Source organism: Rhea americana, unplaced genomic scaffold (assembly GCF_003343005.1).
Source record: "Rhea americana isolate MKP2758 unplaced genomic scaffold, rheAme1 scaffold_49, whole genome shotgun sequence".
Classification (NCBI taxonomy): Eukaryota; Metazoa; Chordata; class Aves; order Rheiformes; family Rheidae; genus Rhea; species Rhea americana.
The window spans coordinates 1,401,632-1,413,775 of record NW_028186634.1 but is presented as its reverse complement, the minus strand read 5'-3'; the positions used below and the strand labels follow the sequence as shown (position 1 = coordinate 1,413,775).

The 12,144-nt window shown below is 36.3% G+C and overlaps 1 protein-coding gene across 1 annotated transcript in view; it reads right to left on the bottom strand.

Moving 5' to 3' along the window:
* ABCC8 (ATP binding cassette subfamily C member 8) overlaps positions 1 to 12,144 on the bottom strand; it is an 89,881-nt gene that overhangs the window by 18,099 nt on the left and 59,638 nt on the right. Inside the window, exons 19-27 of the mRNA XM_085317082.1 lie at positions 11,591 to 11,689; positions 10,695 to 10,779; positions 9,334 to 9,414; positions 6,674 to 6,811; positions 4,153 to 4,278; positions 3,365 to 3,464; positions 2,510 to 2,760; positions 1,427 to 1,587; positions 195 to 264 (exon numbers count right to left, since the gene is read on the bottom strand). Coding sequence (XP_085173208.1) covers positions 195 to 264; positions 1,427 to 1,587; positions 2,510 to 2,760; positions 3,365 to 3,464; positions 4,153 to 4,278; positions 6,674 to 6,811; positions 9,334 to 9,414; positions 10,695 to 10,779; positions 11,591 to 11,689 — 1,111 coding nt within the window. The remainder of the gene's footprint in view (positions 1 to 194; positions 265 to 1,426; positions 1,588 to 2,509; positions 2,761 to 3,364; positions 3,465 to 4,152; positions 4,279 to 6,673; positions 6,812 to 9,333; positions 9,415 to 10,694; positions 10,780 to 11,590; positions 11,690 to 12,144) is intronic.

Below are 12,144 nucleotides of genomic sequence, written 5' to 3'. Positions count from 1 at the left end.
CAAGCAATTTTTCAATGTGAATTTAAAGATAAGGAATTCATTCTGAACCTAGCAAGTCATAATCCAAATAGATATAATATTCACAATTATAGATCATCATTAAACTGCACATAAATCAGAGAATAAATGATAATTCAGTCTTTCAGACATGGAAAAATACGGTATCTTTGGAGCTTCATATGTTTATTCAGTACCTGGTCAATAGTGTTGCAGTCAGCTGAAAATCTGTTCAATATACTACCCAGAGGTGTAGTTTCAAAAAATCTGAAATGAAACAATGAATAAGAAAGATTACAGCATTGACACTTGCACAGTTTAAACATGTTTTTTTTTTTTTTTTTCCATCTTCCTTAAGCTGGAGTCTGTGTTAGAGACTCAAGGGAATAAGCTGACAACCATGGTAAAGTCCTCGTTTGTCATTTTTCCTGTAATTATTGTATTCCAGAAAAAAAAAATGGCTATCTTGACTGTAACCCAGCAACAGCAAACGCCTCCCCAACTCCCTTTACTGCCTAAGCTATGCAAATCACACAACTGCATTAAAAAAAAAAATCCTTTCAGATTTGCAAAAGACACTTCAACTTCATGAAGAACGCAAAGTTCAGTCCCAAGTGTTGCATGATCATATTCATTTTTCTGGAAACAGAAACACAAAACTAAGTACAATTATTTGCATAATATAATAAAAGGCCTCTTCTTTACATAAACATAAGCAAAATACAAACTGCATTATTGCTTTGTAATTGTTAATTGTTCTATAACTTACATTTAGCTTGATATCTAATTCTGTTCTGAAAAAAATTTTTTTCTAAAAAAACCAAGGTTTTCCATGCTTACTGGGTCAAACATAGGTAACTTAAAACTAAGAAGGCATTTTTCTTAATGTTCAGCAACAGTCGCAGGCGTGAATCAAACTGTGATTTTTCTTCCATGCAACAGCATTAGAAACAAAAGTTATTAATGCATCGGTATAGGCCTTAACTGATACACGTGCAACCCCAGTGTACACTAATGATACCTGCRACTATCCTTGGCTAAGCTCATTATCTTTCCTGGGCTGCACTATCACTGCCTGACAGTAAATATTTTCAGTGATTAATAATATGACGCATGTTCTTTGTTTATAAACTGTGCAATAATTGTTTTCTCCTTAATAGAAAAACCAGCAAAGAAATAAAACATTATGGGAAGTAAATCTACAGTTGCAGTTAGACAGGAGAGGCATTTAACTGGTGTGCAAGAACATAAGGAGCCTGAGTACCATTTTCAAAAATTTCCCACTAGTTTGATAGCTGGTGATTTTCAATAAAGACTTAAATGTGATTCACAGCCATTTCATAGTAAAAATTGTACCTAGAAGATTGTCTATAAAWAAGGAATAAAGAATGGTTACAATATAGAATTTGTGTTATAATCAAAGGAATACCTCATTGGTGCCAAAATAATCTTATTTAGTAATGAAGAGTGCAGCTTTTTGGTGACTTTTAAGCCAGTCCATTCCACTGCTATTGATGTGACAAGACATAATACAATCCCAAGACAGCAGAGAATGCTGAAAACTTTTGAATATGGAGAATGGTTGAAATCCTAAGAAATAAAGAAAATTATTCATTGTAAATTGTATTTTAAAATTAGTAGTAAAACCGAAACACAAGATTGAAAAATACAAGGAATAATTTATTTCTTTCCTTCTGAAAAGTCTCCTTAAACTAAATCACCAATGTTTTTTGACCATCATAATTAACAGTTAATTATCCTTCAGAGTTGGCAGTGTATGAATGGAAATAAGGCACAATTAGAAATTTWAAATCACAAAACACTATAAAAATTAAAAAAAAATCCCTAGATATGATAGTTCTATTTGGAGGRAAAAAAAAATCTTCAAAGCATTTATTATGGCTTTGTTGATTGATTCTATTCTTTGAAAGGCAACAGGACAGAATAATTCTTATTTGAAAATATTAATTTTGTACTAAAAGCCAGTATTAGTAAAGTATATTTTAGGGATTAAAGCCTGATTCTAGTGAAATCAAAAGTAAAATCCTTATTCATGTGGATTAATTCTAGCTACTAAATCCACATAAATAAAACAAATTCAGTTCTAAAACATTCCACTATTGCTTTGTACATACAGAGTATCCTGCTAGGTAACACTGTGGTCAGTTACATGCAGAATTCACACAAAAATCAATCAAAATGTTATATTCATCATAAATACTGGGGTTTCCCACATACTGCAAAATCCGAAAGCCCTGCTTGCAGTGAAATTGCTAGACCAGGTCTAGGTGCATCAACTAAATAATGAAAAGATAAGAAATAGAGCAAAATGAGAACAACAACGTACAAAATCTAGTTGTTACTTTATTGCATTGTACACGCGAAAACATATTAACCTGCAAATCTACCCCCCCTCCCCAGAGTGGCTCTATTACTAGGAATAGAGCACATGGTGTACAAATCTTCAAGCAGAGGTTGACGAGGAAGAGCTGGAGAGCGGGAGGTCACATACCTTGCACACGGAGCAGTTCCTCAGCTCTAGCTCCGTCTTCCCTGCGATGGCATCAGAAGTCCAGCGCGCCAGGCAGTAATCGATGGCTACCATCACCGTGTGCTTCAACAACTGGGACAGAACCAGCAGTGGCAAGAGGAGGATTCCCGCCGAGCTGAGGTACTTCCCACAGGCTCTCCAGGGCATCTTGGCTCTCTGATGTAGCACTGACGAGAGGTTGTCCTCATCATCRCTTTCTGTTGCTTCTTCTGCTATGGGCAAGGAAAAAGTACAGCCGCCCTGATTTCCTCTTACACACCTGTCGTAGGAACTGGCAAGCGGCAGTTATAAAACAGGACTTATAYCAGGGAAAGAGCAGTTTTAAGGTAAAACTACCTGCTCAGACATGCATTTAACACCCTGCTAAAGGTAATACTTAGGCATGCTAAAAAGATATAAAAAAATTTAACACTGAGTGATTCAATATCTTCAGCCACGTTTCTATAATATATAAAGAGTGGCTTGATAACTGCAATTTTTTCCCAGGTGAAGCCATAAGCAAGTCTGATAAGCTATTGTTAAGCTTGAAGACTCACCCAGCACAACTTATTCAGAATTGATTCGTCCATTCTCTCATTATTAAATCTCATTCAAATATTTTAAAGAACTTGAAAGTCTAGAGGAAGCTGTGACTTCTGAGTGCTTGATATCATTGCAGTTCAGAGGTAAACAAAAGGGAAGCAGCACTCCTATGAATCACAACCCACCTGAAGAATGAMAATTTTCCTGCCTGGCTGAAATATGTTAATTAATTCTAGTATAGTTGAACTGTAAAACAGTAATGCAGTGGTAATGGGCCGCAAAAAGCCTTTTTACCTTCATCTTCATCATCATCTTTCAGCAGAGCTTCACGGGAGTACATAGTCCTCCGGAGATTTGTTCTTTCCAAAACACTTTTTCTTTCAATTATAGTCTCCTAAAAATGGGAAAGATTATGTGTTTTTAACTCAGGAATGAATCAAAAAATTACTAGCTGTAACGAAATTTGTTTCCAATCAGGAGATCAGTGGAAAAAAATGAGACAGCAGGTAGTCATAAATGATTGATTTACTCTATCTGTAAAAATTCCCACTTAAATCRTGTAATTCACATCACTTTCATGATACTAATCTCAACTGTCTCAGAATCTTGGAGTCTTAACAGATATCCCTGAATTAATAAGAACRACAAGATTGATCTCTCATTTTCTCTTCAGTAATATGAAACAGCAAGACTATGTTAATGATTTAGAGCCTGCTACATAGTTACATACACCTGAAAAAACTTTTACCCAATGCAATGAGTAAATTCAGGCACACAAATAGACAGTACTGCACTTTATACCAATTCTTTGCCATTAAAATGGCCCAATTTAGTATCACTTAGGCAAGAATATTATTTTAAGGCTTCACTAATGAGAAYTGGTCAGAGGCAAAAATAGTGAGATGTGAGATGTCCAGATGCAGGAATTTTCTTTGAACAGATAATAATGATAAATAGTAATAATAATAATGCATTCATACTAAATTAGAAATAACATAGTATGTTGGTTCTTCCTAATGTTTTCAATCTAAAAATACTTTGTCACATTTTTTGCAAATGTTGATTCCCTGCCCATCAAAAACCTTCTCCAGCTCTTGATCTTGTCGATTCATTAGTGTTTTCCAGTGTTCAAAGAGCTCAGTCTCTGACTTCTGAATGTCCTTGAGTGTTCCTTCTCTTTGAATGTAGCCATCTTTCATTGCAATTATCTAAAAAGTTAGAAACACAAATGGTGAGGCACAGTCACGTACCTTTACTTATTTTAAAAATATGTGATACCTGGGCAGAATTTTCTTCTCTTTCTAAATAAAGAATTATTTCTAAGAACAAATCTGACTCTTAAAAAAAATTCAGTTATCTCTTGACTCTATCCCTTTCACTCAAGATGCTTCAAAACCAAAAACYGCTTTTCACACTTTCAGAAAGGAAGGTTGCTTTTAAGTAATCAAGAAGAATGAGGTCCCCTTCAGCAGACAGGAAGTGCATTACTCTTTCTAAATACAAATCACTAGCAAGAAAAGATTTTAGAGTTCTCTTACCTTCCTAAAAGGAAAAGGCTTTTAGCCACACACTGTGCACAGCATGTTTTACCCCCCTTCAGGCAATTAGATGTGAGCATGCTGGCTCCACCATCTGCTTGATATTGTCGACCTGATAASGAAAAGCTAGGGAATTTGTATTCCTAAAGCTTTTAAAACCACAAATAGAGGACACAGATTGGAAGGAAAAAAAAAAAGTACATATAACCTGAAGGGTGTAGTTTCCAGGTTTATACCAATGTAACACACTATATGCATAATGTAGCTACCTTAACTTTAGATCTGACAAGGAGAATTGGAAAATGAGGCATGTGAATCACAACAACATCAGAAAATAGTTAATGGTAGCTTCATTTTTCTCATTCCCTGGGAACTCAGAAATGGAAGAAACAAGAAATATATTCCATWTTTTGTTAAGAATTTGCACCAGGGAAAGGAAAGCAAATAGAGATCTTCTTTCATTCAGAGAACCTCTGATTGGACTGAGCCCTAGATTCTTCTGAGGGTTTTCCTAGGAAGGTTTAGAGGGTTAAAACATATATACTTCAATGATATTTTTCTTTAAATTTCTCAATAAATAAAAATATATATTTCTGCTGCACTGCATCCTATAAAATTCACTTAGGTTTAATGAGAGCTTTGCTTGGGAAGAAAATAAAATAAAAAAGAACCTKTGAACCATTTCTTAACACATAATTATTAAACTTAATTAATACAGCTCCTTCCTGTCCTGCAGGCTGTTTGGACCAGAACAGCATGTCATAAAACATTAYTGAAGCACAATTAGAAGATAATAAAAACAATATAATTCCCATAAAGTATCTCATAAAACACAAACACCTAGAAATGGGTCTGACATTTGGAAAGAAAGTGAAAGGTATTATTATAATACGAGGTCATAGCTGTGTACATTAAAAAAAAGGGCAAAGCTGTGTACATTAAAAACGGGCAATGTTTAAAAAGGGAAGCTAAGATAACCCTCAGAAGGAGGATAAGGAAGCATGGAAGCAGAAAATTCCTGTATCCTCAGATACACTTAAAACAAAATCAGAACTGTGCAAGAACAGTAGTAATCTTTCAGGGTACAGGTGCACAGCTGAGCGACAAGGACACAACACAAGGTAAAGGATAAATGATTCCTACCACAAACACGACTAGAACAAGATCAATGTCTGTCTGCAACTTCAAAGGAAGTCATTATGAAGAACAGAAAGCAGTTGAAATATGATTATTGCTTGGGCYAGAGAATAACTGTGCTGCTATAGTCTGTACAAGCTGCAGATGACAGAGAAGCCCTGCTAGGATATGTAACTGCAGTAATCAATCCCTGTGGGCAAGAAGGCATGTGATGATGTAGCCAGATAATCATAGAAGTAAGCACGAGGCCAATGTGAACCAATGAACTAAAAAATTTCAAACAAAAAAAATCTCCTTATCACACCTGACTTACTTCAGCTTGAGCATTTGCAAACTGTTACAGGAAAGCATACCTTCATTTTGTCTACCAGCTACAAGATTTAAGAGAAACTTWACAAAACAAATGATTGACATACATTTCTTAATATTTTGCCAACATACAGAAGGCAAAAATGTTCTTGAYGCATAAAACAGTATTTCTTTGCATTTAGTAATAGGAGATAATGCTTTGTATTTCCATGCACTTCAGTATCCATAAAAACACCTTTTCCTGTGACAGCACAGACAAGTTCCTAGTAACATCACAAATAAATGTTAAAAATAAATGTTTCGTTGCTTTAAGATCAAAAAAATGAACAMGATTTTAAAATGTAATTAATGATTCTGGATACTCAACATATTTTAAACGTAGTCTCCTTTCAAGAGATAATTAAGTATCTGTTCTACAAAAAACCCAGATACATTTAGCTGTCCTAAGATGGGAAACCCCAAACTATGGCACCCCAAACTCGCTTGGTAAGTTTTGAAAGATCAGAACAACGTCTCTTCTCACTAAACTACTAGTTGACAAAGAGAAGAAGTGAGAAACTCATTTGTAGCAAAAGATATTTTCCTGCCTCCTCAGAAAAAGTGGGCAGAGCTTTCTTACCCAGTCCGCATGGGGCAGGTATTGCAGCTTATGGGTTACCAGCACAATGGTCCGCTTGTCTTCCCGTAGCATTTTCAGGATTCCTTCTTGCATGAGATGGTCGCTTAGGTGGATATCCAGTGCAGAAAATGGATCATCCTATCATGAGGAAAAGAGGTCAGCTTACAGGCAACCTGCAGATCATCAGAAGCGTGCCGTGGAATGGCTTTCTTAGATCAGACAGCAATAAAGCCTGGACTGCCATTTTGCAATGAGCAGTCAGACATACAGTAATATTAGCTGTGTAAATGCTGTGATTTCCTGAGGTTTCCTCTCTTGGTGGATGCATTTCATAGCCTAACCCAAGTGCACTATGTGGTTTCTATTTAGACTCAAGACAATGCTACAAGGTGTATCTAGCGCATGTATAACAAACTGCTCCAGCAACAGTGACAAAGASCATGTTTATATTTCCCTCATGATTATTTTTTGTCATAAACAAAACTCTACTTTATTAATGAAGAATCAAAGGAGAAATATTGATCACTTTGGTGATCCTGATTAATGTTTGTTTTACAGCCTAGATTCACTTTAACCTATTTAATTAACAAAATAAATGCAAATGATTCAGGAATAAGCTACTACATATAATCTCTTTGAGAATTTGTTTACTTAATTCTGTTTATATTGAATTTTAAATATCTTATTTCTGCTTGTACTACTAATACTAGCTGTAAGATTTACTTAGTATTCATATTTGATATTATTATGTTATGCTAAAAATAGGATTTAAAAAAATTAATTTGTGTTTTCTTTCATCTAGATATTTGCTGAAAATGGAAGGTTTAGTTTGCTTTAATTCTACTTCTTCTGAGGGACATCRCTACTAGTTTTCTCAGCACTTAGTAGAGATGAATAAACAAAAAACCTGAGTGCTTTAGAAAATTCCCTTGAACTGTTATTTCCTTGAATTTTGCAAAAACTTATATTGCTACTGCATTAGATATACTAGTATGGTTGCTTTCATGTATCTACAAAAACATATAAGCATAAAAATATCTGAAATCAACAGTAAGGTAAATATGACCACTGAAATCAGAATACCATAAGACRGAGGACTTAAAACTGTCAAATCTTTTTGCAACATAGTAACTTCAGACTGTGATACAGATTTAGTCCAAAAATTTGTGTGAAATTTAATCTCACACTAACAACGCAAACAAAACCCTGAGCTGGAACCTGTCAGCTTTACCGTTGCATTCACGTGCTCCTCTAATGTGGCTCAGATCTAAACATGCTTCCGAACCCCTTATTGGTGCAAAGCCACCTCATGTGCAATGCTGCACTTCTAGGCACTGTAAATGACTGCAGAGAACACGCTGCTGCATTGTGGGGTCAGGCTAGGTGGACTATTAAAAGGCAGTCACCATGTATGATTGTATTATGCACCAACTGTCAAACATCTGAATAAGTCAGTTCATGCTACAGGACTGCTCTGACATGCAACAAATAAAGAAGTGTTGAATGAATGTAAAGAAGAAAGAAATATGAATTAYCACATGACTTTTTTCATATCTGCAAAGATCACAAAAAGTTTATGCAATAAGAAGGGTTACTGAATATGAGATGCACACTCCTGTGAGAAAATGTATATAAGCATATACTTACAATATTAGTATCAAAAGAGCTGGATTTTTTCAAGTATTAACATATAGGATTCCAGATTATTTTTGAAAGATTAGTAACTGGAATAATAAACTTACCTGTAGATGCTTTTAYACTATCAAACTACATGAGAAGTTGCTACTACTAGAAGATTATTGTATGTCCTGCACAAAAGCATTGGTATGAAGTGACAAAGAAAAAAACCAAGTTATGGTCCAATACTGGCTTTAGTGCCTTGCTACACTGGCCCAACCACCCTCTGCTTCCTGTTCTCTGCTCAGTGTCTGGAAATGCCCTATACATGAAGCAAAGCACATAATTATTATGAAGCCTGGTTATGGGGAACGGTCAATCACAGTAATTTAAATTTCAAGGATGACTTCTGATGTGCACAGTTCTTCTAATTCCATGTGACTGCCATGTCTGCCTGCATGAACAGCTGGATTCAAAGCTCCTTGAGAACTGAGCTTAAGGAAGGTCTTAATTGGAAGAGCCAGCAAGCCTAGCCATGAGTGTGTAGGAYGCATCTGTTTTCCCATATAGTAAGTTTTGAGAGATTGATCTCACTCCTTTTCCCGTAGCACATCTGTTGAAGCTGAGGCAGGATACGCAAAGAGCMGTTCAGGGTGGGGAGACAGCTTAGTTTGCTGCAGAAAGGGAACACCTTTGACACAGGACAGTATTAGTTTTTTGCCTGACATATCTTAGGAATTTCAGAAATACTGCTGAGACTATGAAATGTCTAACAACTAAGAATAAGTACAAAGGTCAAAAAGAATTTTCAACAGACAGAAAGGATAAGCACTAGCATTTCAAATTGTATCCTAATATCTATCTGCAGTGTTTACAAAGTGCTTCTTACTAGCTAGCTAACAATTGATATAAATTAAGTAGTGCACACTTGGTTTAGCTCAATGAAGCCCGATGTTGTGTGTGTGCGCGTTACTCATGAAATATTCTAAATGCTCACATCCCATGCTTCTCTTCACAGCATAAACATAATAGCACATACTCACCAGGAACACAACATTTGTCTGCTGGTAAAGYGCTCTCGCTACACTGATACGTTGGCGCTGCCCTCCAGACAGATTAATACCCTGGAGATGAACAAGGGGAGGAGGGGGAATAAATAAATAAATCAGACAACTCTAAAACATAAATTGAACATTAATATTGTYTGGATTACATAGAAAAGACTTTCTTGACATAGAAACCCAGAGAAACTTTTTGAAAGTACGAGTCTGAAATTCAGCTGGGAATACTGTAGACTAATTGTTAGAAAAGCTAGAGCGCTCTGTCTGCAATTGCATGCCATTCATGCCAGAGGGATGGGATGTGTTTAATGGTTTGTGTTGGCGTAATGGTGTAGGTGGCRTAATGGCGTAGGTGGCCTGCACTACGCAGGCATTCCTGAACTAGTAGGAGTTAGCTGTAAGAGCCTGACTCTGTCCTATTTTTTCAATATCCGTAATTTTTCAGCAAGGCTCTCATACCATATTAGCTCTATTGCATACCACACTTCTACTACAGTTACTGTAGTCAGTAATTGTTAGATGTCCTATCAGACCACACTGACGTGAGCATTATCTGATTACTATTGCACTTCTATTTTCTGTCCTTAGTCTTGCTACAAATCTGGTCTAAGTTACTTATCCTTCCCATGGTCAAACTGCAGTTTCACAAATGCTTCAAGCTCTCATAAGCCAATACTGCTGTTAAAAGAGGCTATCTCACCTTCTCCCTGCCACTTTTTCATTCCACTCTGCTTCCCTCCTTCCGTCACAAAAACATTTGTTCAGCTACACCATGAAGTGGGTTGGGAAATAATCCACCTAATATTAGCCTGGGAGCTGGCRTGGAGGGGAAGCAAATAGATTAGGTATAGAAATATATCCTTGGGYTTGTTCTTGCAGCAGTGCCAGCTTAAGTCAGAATATTCTGTTAACAAAATTGTGACTTCAGTTTTTTATTGCTATTCCCTAACTTTCCCAGATGCGATAAAGCTTAATTTGCTTTTATTAAACATCTGCCATTTTTGAAGTGAAAGTGCTCTAAAATCTATGAATTATTTATTTTTATGTTACTCCTAGAAAAACTAAAATTTGCATGGTGATGCCAGGATACTTGTGACAGTGGCCACAGAATTAGTCAGACAGTCTGATAGCAGCACATTTAAATCATTGCATCTCACATAAAACACAGTGTTTCCATGTTTACCAAGCAATGAGCTTTCAGACTAATGACCCAAAAGTACACTGAACTCAAAGATTACTTTTGTTGCCAAATAACCAGTAAGATTTTAAGAACACAACAAAATAATAATAAAAACCCTCTATACATTTAAAACAAAAATAGAAGCCTGCAGCTGTTTACTAACCCTCTCTCCAATCTGGGTTTGGTCTCYATGAGGGAGAATGTCAATATCAGGCTGGAGGGAACAAGCATCAATTACTGCTTTGTACCTGCGGAAACAAAAAAGGTAATATAAAATCCACACAGATACTGCTAAAGAAGCACATTTCCTACCTCCAGAGGAACAAAGATTAACCAGCTGGAAAAATCACACAGTGGAAAAACGTATTTGTTAGCCACTAATTGTTCTAATGGGATCTCTTTAAATCACAGCCAAGTAAATACCATTTCAGCTAAGACAGCATCTTAGGTCAGCTTCCCAATTAAAAATATTTAATAGGTAAAAACAGACGAAATGAGCACAAGTTCTTTCAAGGCATATTACCATTGTTCAGCATTTAACTTATGCTATGTGGACACACAGGCACTGATCTGTTTTAAGGAGAGGAGGAAGATGGAATACCAACAATGACTTAAATCTTTTAAAATACTTTGTCAGCTTTCATACAGAATAAAATGACAGACATTAGTCCTTCACAATATACCAAATACTGAAATCTTAATAAACAYCCCCACTCCCAAACCACTGAGATCATTCTAATAAGACAGTTTAACTAGGCAATTAGGTGTAAGAAGGTAACACTGCATGCTGCACAGTCCTTGGAAATGAAAACACTTCTACACCCAGTGTCAAGCAAGACCCAACTTTGTCCTTTGTGTCCTTCAGGAAAGACCATGAGCAAAGAGAAGGTCATGCAGAATGCCAAACCTTCCGTCATGTTCACGTAGGTGTTTTATGTTTGTTACTGCAGTGAGATGACCCCAGCCAGATGGGGACCCACATGTGAACTGAGGCCCATGCAACAGCCAGTATTTAGTTAAAAGGGGAATAAAGCATATAACAGTTCTGAAAGTTGTCACCTCTGTTTATTGAAAGGGCTTTCAAATGTGATATTCTCTTCCACTGTGGCATTGAGCAACCAAGGCTTCTGTGATGCATATGCTACTGATCCTCTTTTCCTAGAAAAGCAGGAGTTCCCAGTATGTCAGTGCAATAGTAGTTATTGGAAATAATTTTCTGTTAAAAGGAAGAAACTGGTAATAATTCTTCAGAAATGCAGCCTTTCATTTCTGTTCTTTAGGACAGTCAATATCTATTGCATCAAGGAAATAAATGAGAAGTTAARTTCCCAATAGAACACTGCTACTGTTCACCTAACTAAAGACTCAGTTCCCTTGAATTTCAGTTTGTTCCCTCATTTTCTGCTATGAGGTGAGTTTTGGAGAGGCTAGTTCAGCAAACTTGTTTCTTGAGTAATGCAGATGCCTAGAAGAAAATTATCAAGTGTCAGCTCTTTCTAGAGGGACTAACAAAAGTGCATATCAGATCACTAGATAACATATTTCAGAAGTGATATTCTAAAAACATAACAACTACATACATGCACAAAGAAACCTCTTCCACTGCATCCACC